The following is a 16,950-nucleotide window of genomic DNA, read 5'->3' on the forward strand; positions in this document are numbered from 1 at the left end:
CGCGTCCCCTGCATTGGCAGGCGGATTCTTTTTTTTTTTCTTTTGGAACCAAAACTTTAATCCCAAGGATTGTCACAAAACATATTACAAATGACAGCATGAAAAAAAAATTGCACAGTAACTCAAAGTTCAGCTCTACAATATACGCTTAATCTGGCAGGACATTGGTGTCTTGAATACTCTCAAATTCCCAAGTAATATTACAAAGAGCTCTGTATTCATGTACAGCAATCACACAGGGGACTTATGACCTAAATCAAAGGTAAACTAACTTTCTTGAAACTTCTTAGATTCTAAAGTCACTGGACAACCTCTTGTCCGGTGTGAAGACTAGTGGAATTTTTAAACCTTTAATCTAGGGTAAGGGTGCAGCTTTAATTTTTACCTGCTGGCTTGTGTTCACAGCACCTTTTAAAGACTGCTTGCTTAACTACTGCTGCATACCTTTTCAAAGCCTTTTCAGTGTTTGCCAGTGTTGTTTCCATAATAGTAAACATCACACTTTAGCTGGGCAGGAGTCAGAGTTTTATTATCAGTCTAGGCAAGACCAAAAATTCAAAGCAAACTCAATTTTGCTTAAGGGAACATTGTAAGGTAACAATTCTTCATATTACATGCCTCATATGACCCATTTCAAACCATAGAGGATGACACCTTTATGTGTCACTGTCCCAAAAGACAAACAAATGTGAACAGCTAAAACATTTAAAAAGTGCACCAAGCTTTGGAAGTCTCAAACAAAACTTGAATTTTCTGTACATACTCCTGTCAAATGAAGTTATTTCCTGTACACCACTCCTCTTGCAAAGTGGTCTTCTATTTCCTTTCATTTGACCTAGATCGGCTAGGAGACCTAGAGAAAGATCGGGACGGTTTGTGATTTCTCTCTCACTGTCCTGGGACAGTGATCTCTCTCTTCTCCTATATCTAGAAAGGGACCTGCTCTGGCTGACAGAGAAGGCTCTCCATCTCGGAGATGTGTGGCGAGGTGGAGGACTCCTCCTCCGATAATCATCTCGAGGGCGATGACCCCAAGAAGGAGGCGGTCACGATTTCGACTTCTCTTTTCCCCATTCGACAGGTCCACTCTTACTCGGCAGCCACATAGTGTGTTCTCCCATCTAGCTCTCGGACAGCATCGGCTGCATCTCGGGGATCTTCACGTTCAACAAGAGCGAAGCCGGGAGGGTTTTTAGCAACCCACACACTTCAGAGTGGTCCATAATAGCCTAAAGCTCGTTCCAATTCAGTCTTGTTACCACTGTTTCCAAGATTCCCTACATAAACTTGACAGTCCAACGGACAGGAATCACGATGCAAGACCCTCGTGACTCCTGGGTTTCACGGGCCACAGGGTGATCCCGGGCCTCTAGAATCTGGCAGCTGAATCTGCTCGCACAAGCTGTCCTATGGGGATGCTTTTCCCCCTATGTGTCCAGCCTGGGGCCCTACTGGCTTGGCCCGGCCTCCCGGGTGAGAGGGTGAATCCCAGCTCCCTGGAGCAGACACTCAGAGCCCTGGTGATCGGACTCACGGCTGACGGGGCTGGAGCGGTGGCTGGACATGTGTGGCCAGCCTGGTGGTGTTTGGCCCCATCTGCAGTTCCAGTTCCAGCTGAGAAAGAGCCTCGCTGTGTAATTTTCTCCTGGTTGTGTAAGGATCCCCGGTGTCATTTGACAGAAATGTAGATGGTGTGTTCTTTCTCTGTTTTCTCCCTGCTTCCTCTCCTCTCTCTCTGTCTGTCTCTGTCTCTCTCCCTCTCTGCCTCTCCTTCCCTCCTGCTCCCACTCTTTCCTAAGAGAGGATAGACAGAGTGTGAGAGAGGGAGACTCAGAGGGAGAGGGAGCGAGAGGGAGGGAGGGAGAGGGAGAGAGGGAGAGTGAGGGAGGTCTCTTCCTCCCTCCCTCTCCCTCTCTCCTCCTTCTCTCCCTCTCTCCCTCACCCTCTCTCCCTCTCCCTCCATCACCCTCCCTCCTCCCTCTCTCCCCCTTCTCCCTCTCCCTCCGTCTCTCCCTCTAGAGACGGAGGGAGAGGGAGAAGGGGGAGAGAGGGAGGGAAGGAGGGAGGGAGAGGGAGGGAGAGGGAGAGAGGGAGAGCGAGAGGAAGGGACAGAGAGAGGCAGAGGGAGAGATGGAGGGAGAGGGAGAGTGAGAGGCAGGGAGGGAGAGGGAGGGAGGAAGAGAGGGAGAAGGGCTGAGGAGGGGGGCTCCCTCCCCCTCCCATGCTCTCTCCACTGCTTTCTCTTTTTTCTGCTTCAACAGACACCAGGCACCTCTTAGATCAGCCCTGAAGTCAACGTTGATGCTTGGACGGCCTGACCTCCCCGCTGACTTCCAGCCCTGGACCACAGCTGGGAGATGAAGTCTACGGGGCCCTGGGCAGCGGGCTGCACAGGCACCTCCTCTGACGCCCAATCTCTCCTCCTTTACGAGGCAGCCGCCAGCTTCCCTCCCTGACTCCCCAAGATTTGGGGCCCTTTTAATATGTGTCGATAATGCCATGAGCTACTATTTAACTTTTCTACGAGGACCCATTTCCCGAAATGCAGTGGTTTTCAGCCTTGGCTGCACTAGAGAACCCCCAGGGAAGGGAGAGAAGTCTCTCCCTCCCTCTCTCTCCCTCTTCCTCCGTATCTCCTTCTGCCTCTCTCCCTCTCCCTCTGGGGTGATGCCTGATGAGCTCAGATTCGCAGATGTTCCCCCCATCCCCTCTCTGTGCCTTGCGTGGGGTCTGGGCCTTCTCACTGTGGCCTGGGCACGGCCTTGACATTCAGACATCGGTTCCTGCAAGGACACTTGCGTTTGGTCCATACCGCGTGTGGCTGCAGCCTGTGCTTCTCCCGTTCAGCATCTTCAGTAGATGGGGGCTGTGCACGAGCCCTTTGTCTTCCCCGCAGACACCACTGGTGCTTGCCGGGCCTCGCGGGTGATGCGGGGGGCACGGGGAACAGTCCTGTGGTGACTGGGGGCTCCCAGGAGAACCCCACCGCAGAACCGGAGAGGTGGCCCCAGAGAAGGTGGTGTACGCCTGGGGCCGGGCCTCACCAGCGAGCCACGGGCCACCTGCAGCAACAGGCCTCTCGCCGTCCAGGGGCTGGGTGTTTGGGCGCCGTGGGGATGAGCTGCTGTCTGCACGGCAGCCGAGTTTGTATTGTTGAGCCCGGGGAGGCCCCTGGGTGGCTCCTGGAGAGCCTGGCCGCATTTCTTCCTGCCCTTGGCCTTAGAGCCCATCACGGTTCACGCCATTTCTGGTTCCAAAAGGACCTGTGTTCATAAAGACCACGTGTTAGGACAGCACCAAAGTGTCTAGAAATCCGGGCCAGGAGGAGGAGGGAGGGGAATTGGCTGTGCCCGCCAGTGGCCTGAGAGCCTTGCCCGCCCGCAGAGACCTGGCCCGGGGCCCCACGGGGAGGGCATGGCCCACGGTCCCCAGCGCCGGCCGTCTCTGGGTTCCAGGAGAACTGCACGATCCTCGGGGAGCTGGTGAGGCTGCAGGCCCAGAAGTCCTGCCTGCTGGGGTTCAGCATACGTGCCGACTCCGTGCTGGAGATGAACATGGCCAAGAGCAGCCAGGTGGTGGCCACTTTCCTAGGTAACCCCGCCTCCACCTGAGTCCCAGTGGGGAGGGCGTCAGGTGGACCTTAACTGGACGTGGTGCTGCCTGAGACCCCACTGTGTCAGCCCTTGGGGGTCACCTTCCCAGACCCTTCATTCTGCCTTGAGGGGCACAGGGTGGGGGGCGGCTGGGGGGGCCGCCACAGGGACATAGCCGAGCCTCTCCCCTCCGCCCGCAAATGAGCTGGCCCAGAAGCTGAAGCCCCTCGGGGAGCAGGAGCGGCCGTGATCCTGGAGTTAAAGAAGGCCGAGTGCCAGAGGCGGGGCCTGCACTTTGACGGGCCCATCAACACCTGGGACCTGCGCTACTACATGAACCAGGGAGAGGAGACGCGCTACCACGAGGACCAGTACCTGCTCAATGAGTCCTTCCCCATGCAGGTAGTCACGCGCGGGCTGCTGGGCATCTCCCAGGAGGTGCTGGGGCTGACCTTCGACCTGGAGGAGGGCGCCAACGTGTGTCACGAAGACGTGAGGCTCTGCACGGTCCGGGACGCGGCCTCGGGCAAGGTCATCCATCGGCAAGTTCTACCTGGACCTCTACCCTCGGTGCGTGCGTGCGTGCGTGCGGGAACCTGTCGGCCGTGGGCCGGAGCTCCTCTGCGGAAGCTGGGCCTCACCCCGCGTCCCTCCCCAGGGAAGGGAAGTCCGGGCACACGGCCTGCTTCGGCCGGCAGCCGGGCTGCCTGCAGCAGGGTGGGAGCCGCCAGATGACCATCGTGGCCGTGGTGGCCAACTTCACCAAGCCCACGCCCGACCCGCCCTCCCTGCTGCAGCACGATGAGCTGGAGACCTACTTCCACGAGTTCTGGCAAGCGATGCACCAGCCCCGCTCCCAGGTGGGTGCAGGCGCGGGGCTGCCGGCAGGCGCTGGGGAGGGCCCGGGCGCGCGTGGTCCTCAGGCAGGCCCTCGCCACGGGATTCTTCCGCTGATGTCACCCCGCACGTGGCGACGCCCTCGGTGTCAGCTTCCATCATCAAAGCCCATGCACTGGGCGCATAAACAATAGAAATGGATGTCCTCGAGACTCTGGAGGCTGGAAACCCCAGATCAAGGAGTCAGGACTGGTTCCCTGCATGTTAAGTACATGTACTCAAGAGTTGCCTTAAAAAAAGACAAAAGAAAAGAAAGGCACGTTGCATGCAAGTCTGGTGACAGGCGGCGATGAGAACCAGAGGGAAGGCTCCGGGGCCGGGAGCGCCGCGCCCTGTGAGGCCCTGGGGCTGCTGCCAGTCTCCGTGGAGGCCCAGCAAGTCCCAGTGACTTCGCCATGGGGGGCGGGGGCCCAGCTGAGCGTCTGGGCCCAGGACCCACTGCTCGTTCAGTCTTCCTGGGGTCAGCCCTTCGTCCTGAGAGCGATGCTCTCACAGGCTGCACCGGAGCGCGTGGGGACAGCTTACTGAGCTGTGCAGCCGTCACTACTGCCCTGTTTTGGAACATTTCCATCACCCCAAAAATGTCCCTCACGTCCTTAGTTATCACTCCCTCCCCTCCCCAGGCCCTGACAACCAGGAACCCACTCTCTGACTCTGTGGATCTACCTGTTCTGGACGTTTCCCCTCAGTAGGGTCACACCCTGTGTGTCCTTCTGTGTCTGACTTCTCTCGCTGAGCATTGTGTTCTCAGGGTCCATGCACGTGGCAGCGAGTGTCAGGGCTTCACCCATTTGCGTGGCTGAGGGCCGGAAAAAAGAAAAAAGAAAAGAAAGGCATGTTTCCTGCGAGTCTGGTGACAGCCAGTGATGAGAACCAGAGGGAAGACTCTGGGGCCGGGGGCACCGCACCCTGTGAGGCCTTGGCGCTGCTGCCAGTCTCGGTGGGGCATAGGCAGCGCCGTCCCCCAGGGGCTGCGGGACAAGCTCATCAAGTCCTGGCAGGCCAACCCAGGTGCGGCCGGGCCGAGGGAAGGGAAGGGGGCGCCCGGACGGCCCAGCTGGAAAGCGCGGCCTGGACACAGTGCCATCCCCCCGTCTCCTTCCTCCCGCCCCCCAGGCCTCTTCAACCTGCGCCAGATCGTCCTGGCCGAGGTGGACCAGGCCCTGCACACGCAGACGCCCGCGGACCCGGCCCAGGAGAATGCCCGCCTCTGCCAGGAGATCCTCGGGGGCCCAGCCATGCCAGGTAGCCAAGCGCGAGCTGGGCCCACCTTAGCCATCGGTTGGCGGCTACTGCCCAGGTCAAGAGGATCGTCTGGTGGTGTGTGAAAGGGGACCGACTGACAGGCTCTGGCCGAGGCCCGGTGACCTCTGGCCTCTTCCTGCCTCGGTTCCTTGGCTGGTCCCTCCAGCTGTGGCCCGCGGAGACCGAGGGTGGGGTGGGCGTATCTGCACGTGCTTTCTGCAGAGCCTGGAAGAGGCAGGAGAGGGCTTCATAGCCCGGACGGAACACGTCCACGAGGTTTGCCCGTGTGTGTCGGTGCGGACACGCGGTTCACTCCCTCGTGAGCGCTTTCACCCGCGCTCTTCCCGTGCTGGAGGGCGAGCCCTGACTCATCCCTCGGAGCCTCGGCAGCTGACCTTGTAAGAGGCTTAGGAGTGAACCCTCGTGAGCTTCAGCAGAAAGTCGGCAAAGATTGATTTGTGTCCCTCCACTGAGTTGCCCGCAAGGTCCCTGTTTTCTAGAAGTGTTGGGCCAACACTCCCTCTAGTGGCAGGGGACTCAGACAGGGCTGTTTGAGGCCCCCGCTCTGGGGAAGGGGCACGGAGCAGCCAGGGGGCCGGGCAGGAGCCTCTCCGCGTGTGTCCCAGGGACCCACCTGCCTGCGACCTTCGGCCGCCTGGCAGGAAGATACAACGCCCAGTCCTATGGCTACCTGTGCAGCGAGGTGTACTCCGCGGACACGTTCCACACACGCTTCAAGCAGGAGGGCGTCCTGAGTGTCAAGGTGAGAGGCCGTCCTGCCGCGCAGACCAACACGGAGGTCCTTGGCCTGGGCCTAGATGCTTGTGCCGCCCGCCTGGGCCTGCCAGGCTCTGAGGGCCCTGCCGTGGACCTCCTGCTCCCCTGCCCTTTGTTGAGTCACAGCAGAGGTGGCCACACCCACACCCTCAGTGAAGGCGGAGCTCCACCCTCCTACAGCCCCACCCCCTCTTGGCAGGTTGCCATGGACTACAGAAGCTGCATTCTGAGGCCAGGGGGCTCCAAGGGTGCCAAGGGCATTGTGAAGCTCTTCCTGGGTTGTGACCCCACCCAGGACACCTTCCTCCTGAGCAAAGGGCTGCAGGTTGAGGGCTGCAAGCTGCCGGCCTGCTGATGGCACAGGGTTCTGCCCATCCAGGCGGGCCGGGTGCCTTAGCGCCCCACCGGGGCGGGGAAGTGGCCGCGTGTCCTCCCAGCCCCTGAGTCCCTGGCGGCCGGCCTCGGCCAAACGTCTCCACCTGGAAGTGTCTGGAGAGCCTGGCGTCAAGGCTCCCCCTTGTTGCACTAATGCAATCCCTTCCTGGGGAGCTTTACTGCTTACAAAACAGTTCTTTAAGAATGCAGCCATTAATAAAAAGACTCCACTCCTTCTCTGCCTGCTGTCCCTTCCACCACAGGAGCGGCATGGGGGCCGTCACACTGGGGGGAGCTCTGACCTTGGTCGGGGATCAGCCCTGCGGCCGTTGCAGGCTGCTCTCTGCTGGTGTAGCGTCTGGGTCACTGGGAGATGGCTGAGCTGTGAGGTGAGTTCAGACGCGGATGGCTCCCCCAACCCCGGCCGGGCCGGCTCTCCAGCGAGGGGGTGTCAGGTTCCTGCCGGCCTCTCGCCCGGCACTGTTCGGCATGTCGGGGGCTGTGATTGGCTGCAGCCGGTTCTGGCGGTAGGCACAGCTGCGGGAAGCCCGGCTGTGGCTGTCCCTGTCCCGTGTGCTGTCCTCCTGCTCACGGCCAGCCGGCTGGCTCCCTCCGCTCATTGGCAGCTGGTGAAGTCTGGACCACAGCAAGGGGCCGCCTTCCTGGGTCCTAGCGATTCTGCCCAAAGGGCTTAGGGATGTGTTTTGGTGGCAGTAGGAATTCAGAGAGGGTGTTGCACCACTGGAGCGCTAGGGTGGCTCTGGACCGTCCCGTGTGTCCTTCCCTGGCCTTTGAGCTCCTTGGGAGCCCTGCCTCCGGCCCTTCGCCCCCACCAAGGACGCCAGGCAGCGGAGCGAGGGCGCGGGCAGCACCCCGCCCTTCTCCCCGGGGCCCAGGCGCGCAGGCTGTGCCACGTTCTGTCCTCCCCTCAGCCTGCCCGCCCGTTCTCACCCGCCCTGGGCCAGTCGGCTGTGGACCAGGCTGTGGTGTCTGCCCTTCTGCAGACCCGGCTCAGCTCCCTGCACCTACTTCTGTGCCTTCTGTGTTCTGGGCTGGTCGCAGGCCCAGAGCCGGTGGGCAGGCACCCCATGGCTGGGAGGGCTGTTCCTGCGAATTCCCTGGGGCTCGAAAAGGAGCACAGCCGGCCTTCCATCCGGCACTTCTCGATGGACATGGAAGGGGCGTGTCGGGGCCTGGGGGCTGCTCGTCTTCCCGTGCACCGAGCCCCCTGATGGTCCCCGTGCAAAATCCAGGTGTGGTGTTGGCACCCCAGCCGTGTGCCAGGCAGTCCGTGGCGGGCGCCACAGGCCTCGGGCTGGTGGGCCACAGGGTTCCCGAGCGGCAGGTCAGGACTGAGAGGGTGAGGCCTTTCCCCGGGTCCAGGGCCCAGGCTGACGCCGGCTGGAGGCCCCTCCGCTCACCGCCCGCGCCCCCAGCCCCTGCCCTCACGTGAGCCCCCAGGGCTGAGCTCAGGTGCTGCATGCCCAGGCTCTCCGGCAGCCCAGCCCGTTCCCCCTCCTCCGAGGTCACTGAAGGACTGGGAGGCAGTTTGCCCCACAGAGACCGCTGTTCCCCGAGCCCTGGGCAGGGGGCAGGGAGGATGGGCACAGGGCCCTGCAGGGGTGTGGGCGCCGGGGCAGCCGGAGCAGCTCCACACAGTAAGTAAGAGCATCTCACCAAAACCAGTGCGTTTCTCCAGCCGCCCAGGGACCTGAGCTCAGGTCCTGGGGCAGGAAGGGGCAGCAGTGCACCTGTTAGCTGTCACTGGGGGTCGACTGTGGCCCAGTGCCACCTCTTAGATCCTCCCCCGTCCCCTTCCGGGGTTGTGACCGGACCCCTGCCAATCGGGTTCTCACTCCTCCCCGTCCCCTACGCCTGCTCCATGAAGGTGGAAGGAACACATTTTTTAAAAGGTTGGAGCCTGGGCTTCCCTGGTGGCGCAGTGGTTAAGAATCCGCCTGCCAATGCAGGGGACAAGGGTTCAAGCCCTGCTCCGGGAAGTTCCCACACGCCGCAGAGCAATGAAGCCCGTGCGCCACAACTACTGAGCCTGCGCTCTAGAGCCCAAAAGCCACAACTACTGAGTCCTCGTGCCCCAACTACTGAAGCCCGTGCGCCTAGAGCCCGTGCTCCGCAACAAGAGAAGCCACCGCAATGAGAAGCCCACGCACTGCAACGAAGAGTAGCCCCCGCTCACCGCAACTGGAGAAAGCACGCACGCAGCAAGGAAGACCCAACGGAGCCAAAAATAAATAAAATCAATCAATAAATTTTTAAAAATCATATTAAATACCTATTAATGAGATTTTAAAAAATAGTCAGTTAGTTAGTTAGTCAGTTAATTGTGCCGGGTCTTAGTTGCCACAGGCCAGCTCCTTAGTTGTGGTAATGAGATATTTTATATTCTTTTTTGTTCCTGAACAAAGGCCTCAGAATCCAGTATCTATTTGATAACGCTCACAGCATAGCTCAGCACGGAACAGCCACATTGTTTTTCTTTGGCTGCTATGTACCAAACAGCCTTTTGTACTGTTTTACCAAATGCATGTATTTAATACCTGTTTTAAAAAACATAGTGAGATCTCAAAACTTTAAATTGACTAAAGTAAGATTCTCTCTGTAGTACTACTTATTTGACAAACACCACCTGATAACACCGGTGTGGTGCACTGAGCCTTACTCTAGCATATCGGGATAAACCCTGTTGCGACAAGTGTTCATCCTCCAAGTCCCCAAGGCCTCTCACACATTGCCAGTGAAACTGCTTCCTGCTTGGGAAAGAGTGCCCCAGTTCGTTTCTTTAGAAGCTTGAAGGCTATGGAAGCCCTCCAAAAGGTTAGAGGGCAAAGAACAACTCTAAAACTGGCACATTTGTTTAAAAAAAAAAGACGTGTCAATATTACAAGAGCCAGCTTGCTTTCCCTTGTGACACGTTTCCTTAGGAGGCAAGGGATGTGGCCATGTGATTTGGACAAGCTGTTTCGCTCTGTCTCAGTGTCCCACCTGTGAGTGGGTAGTCTGACTCAACTTAATTACAGATATCTGAATAAGGATCATGAACAGTGGCATCTAATTTCCAAAATAAAAACAGGAGAATGAGTATGTCTTTTACAACAGGACGTCAAGTCTACCTCAAAGATATTGGTAGCCTTGAGTCCATTGCTTCTCACTGAGTGCAATTGTGCCCCCCAGGGAACATCTGGGTAAGTCTGAAGGTGATTTTGGTTGTCACAACTGGGAGGAGAGAGAGGGAATGTTACGGGCACCTAGTGAGTAGAGGTCGGGACCTTGCTAAACACTCCACGATGCACAGGACTCACACACCACAGCAAAGGTTTACCTGGCCCCAAAAGTCAATGCCTTGGTTGAGAAACCCTGCCTTAGAGCAAATCACGGATACTCATCTTTAGCAGGTAACAGGGCATTTACTACCCACCTGTAAACCTACAGACTTCCTGACTTACACAGCTAATCCTGTGGTAGGAATGAAATAGATAGCGTGTGACCATCTGATATTATCTAGGTTTGCCCTTCAAGTCACATGGGACAGTGCTAGAGACTGACATTTTCTATATTGGAGGTCTTTGGCAAGTCACCAGTTTTCTAACCTAAGAAGTCTAAGCAGCATTATTACAATACACATAATAACACGACAATTCTGCTTGTACAGAGAAATTAGATGTGGGAAAGGAGCTTATCTGACATCAGAAGCAAATGCTTTGAACACATCACATCTGCTGGTTCGACTGTCAAATCTTGACAGCTGGAGACGTAGGAAGGTAGACAGGAGAGAACAGACCAAAGTTACGGGCCTGCTGAGTCCTTGGGTCTAACCATAATACACTTTGTACTGCCCTGGGTCCAGGGATGTGTTCTAACACCCTCTCATCGAAAGACAAAGGAGAAGCCACAATGAGATGGTAGGAGGGGCGCAATCAGAGTAAAATCAAATCCCATAACTGGTGGGTGGGTGACTCACAGACTGGCAAACATTTATACCACAGAAGTTCGCCCACTGGAGTGAAGGTTCTGAGCCCCACGTCAGGCTTCCCAACCTGGGGGTCCGGCAACGGGAGGAGGAATTCATAGAGAATCAGACTTTGAAGCCTAGTGGGAATTGATTGCAGGACTTCGACAGGACTGGGGGAAACAGAGACTCCACTCTTGGAGGGCACACACAAAGTAGTGTGTGCATCGGGACCCAGGGGAAGGAGCAGTGACCCCGGGGAGACTGAACCAGACCTACCTGCTAGTGTTGGAGGGTCTCCTGCAGAGGCGGGGGGTGGCTGTGGCTCACCATGGGGACAAGGACACTGGCAGCAGAAGTTCTAGGAAGTAATCCTTGGCGTGAGCCCTCCCAGAGTCTGTCATTAGCCCCACCAAAGAGCCCAGGTAGGCTCCAGTGTTGGGTTGCCTCAGGCAAAACAACAAACAGGGAGGGAACCCACCCCACCCATCAACAGTCAAGTGGATTAAAGTTTTACTAAGCTCTGACCACCACAGCAACAGCCAGCTCTACCCACCACCAGTCCCTCCCATCAAGCCTCTTAGATAGCCTCCTCCACCAGAGGGCAGAGAGCAAAAGCAAGAAGAACTACAATCCTGCAGCCTGTGGAACAAAAACCACATTCACAGAAAGATAGACAAGACAAAAAGGCAGAGGGCTATATACCAGATGAAGGAACAAGATAAAACCCCAGAAAAACAACTAAATGAAGTGGAGATAGGCAACCTTCCAGAAAAAAAATTCAGAATAATGATAGTGAAGATGATCCAGGACCTTGGTAAAAGAATGAAGGCAAAGATCGAGAAGATGAAAGAAATGTTTAACAAAGACCTAGAAGAATTAAAGAACAAACAAACAGAGATGAACAATACAATAACTGAAATGAAAAATACACTAGAAGGAATCAATAGCAGAATAACTGAGGCAGAAGAATGGATAAGTGACCTGGAAGACAGAATGGTGGAATTCACTGCTGTGGAACAGACTAAAGAAAAAAGAATGAAAAGAAATGAAGACAGCCTAAGAGACCTCTGGGACAACATTAAACGCAACAACATTCGCATTATAGGGGTCTCAGAAGGAGAAGAGAGAGAGAAAGGACCAGAGAAAATATTTGAGGAGATTATAGTCGAAAACTTCCCTAACATGGGAACAGAAATAGCCACCCAAGTCCAGAAAGCGCACTGAGTCCCATACAGGAGAACCCAAGGAGAAACACGTCGAGACACATAGTAATCAAATTGGCAAAAATTAAAGACAAAAATTCTTGAAAGCAGCAAGGGAAAAACGACAAATAATATACAAGGGGACTCCCATAAGGTTAACAGCTGACTTTTCAGTAGAAACGGTACAAGCCAGAAGGAAGTGGCATGATATACTTAAAGTGATGAAAGGGAAGAACCTACAACCAAAATTACTCCAACCGGCAAGGATCTCATTCAGGAACTAGAGAAAGAAGAACAAACAAAACCCAAAGTTAGCAGAAGGAAAGAAATCATAAAGATCAGAGCAGAACTAAATGAAATAGAAACAAAGAAAACAATAGCAAATATCAATATAACTAAAAGCTGGTTCTTTGAGAAGATAAACAAAATTGATAAGCCATTAGCCAGACTCATCAAGAAAAAGAGGGAGAGGACTCAAATCAATAAAATCAGAAATGAAAAAGGAGAAGTTACAACAGACACCGCAGAAATACAAAGCATCTTAAGAGACTACTACTAGCAACTCTATGCCAATAAAATGGACAACCTGGAAGAATGGACAAATTCTTAGAAAGGTATAACCTTCCAAGACTGAACCAGGAAGAAACAGAAAATATGAACAGACCAATCACAAGTAATGAAATTGAAACTGTGATTAAAAATCTTCCAACAAACAAGGGTCCAGGACCAAATGGTTTCACAGGTGAATTCTATCAAACATTTAGAGAAGAGCTAACACCCATCCTTCTCAAACTCTTCCAAAAAATTGCAGAGGAAGGAACACTCCCAAACTCATTCTATGAGGCCACCATCACCCTGATACCAAAACCAGACAAAGATACTACAAAGAAAGAAAATTACAGACCCATATCACTGATGAATAGAGATGCAAAAATCCTCAACAAAATACTAGCAAACAGAATCCAACAACACATTAAAAGGATCATACACCATGATCAAGTGGGATTTATCCCAGGGATGCAAGGATTCTTCAATATATGCAAATCAATGAATGGGATACACCATATTAACAACTTGAAGAATAAAAACCATATGATCATCTCAATAGATGCAGAAAAAGCTTTTGATAAAATTCAACACCCATTTATGATTAAAAACTCTCCAGAAAGTTTGCCATATATGACAAACCCACAGCAAACATCATTCTCAATGGTGAAAAACTGAAAGCATTTCCTCTAAGATCAGGAACGAGACAAGGATGTCCACTCTCACCACTATTATTCAACATAGTTTTGGAAGTCGTAGCCATGGCAATCAGAGAAGAAAAAGAAATAAAAGAAATACAAATTGGAAAAGAAGAAGTAAAACTATCACTGTTTGCAGATGACATGATACTATACATAGAGAATCCTAAAAATGCCACCAGAAAACTACTAGAGCTAATCAATGAATTTGGTAAAGTTGCAGGATACAAAATTAATGCACAGAAATCTCTTGCATTCCTATACACTAATGATGAAAAATCTGAAAGAGAAATTATGGAAACACTCCCATTTACCATTGCAACAAAAAGAATAAAATACCTAGGAATAAACCTACCTAGGGAGACAAAAGACCTGTATGCAGAAAACTATAAGACACTGATGAAAGAAATTAAAGATGATACCAACAGATGGAGAGATATACCATGTTCTTGGATTGGAGGAATCAATATTGTGAAAATGACTATACTACCCAAAGCAATCTACAGATTCAATGCAATCCCTATCAAATTACCAATGGCATTTTTTATGGAACTAGAACAAATCATCTTAAAATGTGTATGGAGGCACAAAAGACCCCGAAGAGCCAAAGCAGTCTTGAGGGAAAAAAACGGAGCTGGAGGAATCAGACTCCCTGGCTTCAGACTATACTACAAAGCTACAGTAATCAAGACAATATGGTACTGGCACAAAAACAGAAATATAGATCAATGGAACAAGATAGAAAGCCAAGAGATAAACCCACGCACCTATGGTCAACTAATCTATGACAATGGAGGCAAAGATATACAATGGAGAAAAGACAGTCTCTTCAATAAGTGGTGCTGGGAAAACTGGACAGCTACATGTAAAAGAATGAAATTAGAATACTCCCTAACACCATACACAAAAATAAACTCAAAATGGATTTGAGACCTAAATGTAAGACCGGACACTATAAAACTCTTAGAGGAAAACATAGGAAGAACACTCTTTGACATAAATCACAGCAAGATCTTTTTGGATCCACCTCCTAGAGTAATGGAAATAAAAACAAGAATAAACAAATGGGACCTAATGAAACTTCAAAGCTTTTGCACAGCAAAAGAAACCATAAACAAGACGAAAAGACAACCCTCAGAATGGGAGAAAATATTTGCAAATGAATCAACGGACAAAGGCTTAATCTCCAAAATAGATAAACAGCTCATGCAGCTCAATATTAAAGAAACAAACAACCCAATCCAAAAATGGGCAGAAGACCTAAATAGACATTTCTCCAAAGAAGACATACAGATGGCCAAGAAGCACATGAAAAGCTGCTCAACATCACTAATTATTAGAGAAATGCAAATCAAAACTACAGTGACGTATCACGTCACACCAGTTAGAATGGGCATCATCAGAAAATCTACAAACCACAAATGCTGGAGAGGGTGTGGGGAAAATGCAACACTCTTGCCCTGTTGGTGGGAATGTAAATTGATACAGCCACTATGGAGAACAGTATGGAGGTTCCTTCAAAAACTAAAAATAGAATTACCATATGACCCAGCAATCCCACTACTGGGCATATACCCAGAGAAAACCGTAATTCAAAAAGACACATGCACCCGAATGTTCATTGCAGCACTATTTACAATAGCCAGGTCATGGAAGCAACCTAAATGCCCGTCGACAGACGAATGGATAAAGAAGTTGTGGTACATATATACAATGGAATATTACTCAGCCATAAAAAGGAACGAAATTGAGTCATTTGTTGAGACGTGGATGGATCTAGAGACTGTCATACAGAGTGAAGTAAGTCAGAAAGAGAAAAACAAATATCGTATATTCACGCATGTATGTGGAACCTAGAAAAATGGTACAGATGAACCGGTTTGCAGGGCAGAAGTTGAGACACAGATGTAGAGAACAAACGTATGGACACTAAGCAGGAAAAACCACGGTGGGGTGGGGATGGTGGTGTGCTGAATTGGGCGATTGGGATTCACATGTGTACACTGATATGTATAAAAATGATGAATGATTAAAAAAAAAAAGTTAGCCTTGTTATCTCCTTTAACAAAGAAGAATGCTAAGACACAGTCTCAGTTAGTACAGTATGGATAAATCATTTGAAGTCTTGGGTAAACTTGTACCTTAACGAGTGTCTTCACTTTGCGGAAGACAGGAATTCACAATTGTCATTCTCTATGCATATTATTGCCATATAAACTAACTCCAGCAAAAGAAAGCTATAGTTAGGTAGATCCTTTCATAAAGTGATGCAGTCACTCAGGAATACTTTATAACCTAAACCGACTGGACAGCCAGTAACCAATGAATTATCCTAATGCTGATTCATCTGAGAGGTCCTTTATTCCAATGACTTTCGTTGCTATCCTTCTCTTTTCCTTTTGGGACTAAGACCTATGCATAAAGTCTTACTTACTCTAAGCTTCACCTTTTACTTCTCCTGTCATACAACTCGTCACTTTCCCCATCATATGCCACCAAATGCCAAAAAGAAATCTGAGTACTCTGCGGTCATGGCACAGGTATTTCTAAAGAGATGAACACCTGTTCAAAAATCACTAATCTGAGAATAAATATATGTGGAAATGAACTGGGGACATGAATGGAATCAACTGAAACTGTGAGAGGCCAGCAGGGCAGATATGTGTGTCTGTATGTGCCTTAAAGAATAATGTTCTCTATGAGAAAAAATGCTTTATTGCCCCAAACTTTAATCCAATTAATATCTGGGAATATATTTCAAGACCACTTGTATATATGTGTATGTACATAATGTTAGCATTATATATTATTTGTGTTATGTTCTCCCTTCTATTCATGGGAATATGTTGCCTTTAAAGTTGAACCTTTCTTGTTGGTCTTGCACATGGATGAAGGTTCACACAGTAAGATAAGTTCAAGGATTTCTTTCTCCAATATCATTGATATGAATTCCTATTACTTAAATTCTTTTTGATAGATTTTCAGATGACAGTCCAAGATAGTTCTGCCAATGGAAATCACAGGACTACCAAATATGGAAAAGACTTTGGAACACTTACAGTGTGTTTTCGTGGTCTGCATAAGAATTCTACAGAAGGTTTTTGGCTGAATTGGCAGTGAAATGAGAATGAAAAGTTAGCGTATCAGTTACTTTTCAGTGTGGTATTTTTTCTTTTCTACTATTCTACTATGTATGAGAAATTATGTAAAAATCAGGAGAAGAGAAATGGTTAAGAAAAAATATAATCTGTCATGGTAAAGACATTCGGCACTTGCCTAGACTCACAGGTAACATGAAAGAACATGAGAGCTGGCTTGTGAGAGCTAACCTTGTTCCAATTCCCTCACTGTCTTGATGAAAAGCTCTGAGGCTCAAAGAAGGAAGTGACCCTGCCAGAAGCATACCATGAATCCGTGATGAAAGGGAGACTCCTTGGCTTCTGTAGAGCCATGCCTCTGTGCACAAGGTATTAAAGAAGTATTAATTAAATGCCCCTTTACGTAACAACGTGGAGCTTAATCATAAAGTTTGGGCTTCTTGTCTCTTCTTTTCTTTTGCTTTCTCTTTTACATCCTTGGGGGCCTTAGTTTTTAGTTGCTCTCTTGAACTGGATTTACAAGACATTTATTTTCACTAGCTCTTATTG

The 16,950-nt window shown here is 51.0% G+C and overlaps 1 protein-coding gene and 1 pseudogene across 2 annotated transcripts in view; both read right to left on the reverse strand.

Moving 5' to 3' along the window:
- Positions 1-339: 339 nt before the first annotated feature.
- LOC309623508 (serine/arginine-rich splicing factor 3 pseudogene) lies at positions 340-3,556 on the reverse strand (annotated as a pseudogene). The gene is made up of 2 exons: positions 3,529-3,556; positions 340-1,334 (listed from the first exon to the last, which is right to left on the reverse strand). The product of its transcript is annotated as a serine/arginine-rich splicing factor 3 pseudogene (transcript).
- Positions 340-16,950, reverse strand: part of LOC309623765 (uncharacterized protein) — a 44,428-nt gene continuing 27,817 nt past the window's right edge. The window contains exons 3-6 of the mRNA XM_082380951.1: positions 5,157-5,289; positions 4,412-4,605; positions 3,969-4,052; positions 340-3,263 (exon numbers count right to left, since the gene is read on the reverse strand). Of these exons, the coding sequence (XP_082237077.1) occupies positions 4,000-4,052; positions 4,412-4,605; positions 5,157-5,289 (380 nt within the window). The 3' untranslated portion in view covers positions 340-3,263; positions 3,969-3,999. The remainder of the gene's footprint in view (positions 3,264-3,968; positions 4,053-4,411; positions 4,606-5,156; positions 5,290-16,950) is intronic.

This window comes from Balaenoptera borealis (assembly GCF_965194805.1).
Source record: "Balaenoptera borealis genome assembly, chromosome: 2".
In the NCBI taxonomy this organism is placed as follows: domain Eukaryota; kingdom Metazoa; phylum Chordata; class Mammalia; order Artiodactyla; family Balaenopteridae; genus Balaenoptera; species Balaenoptera borealis.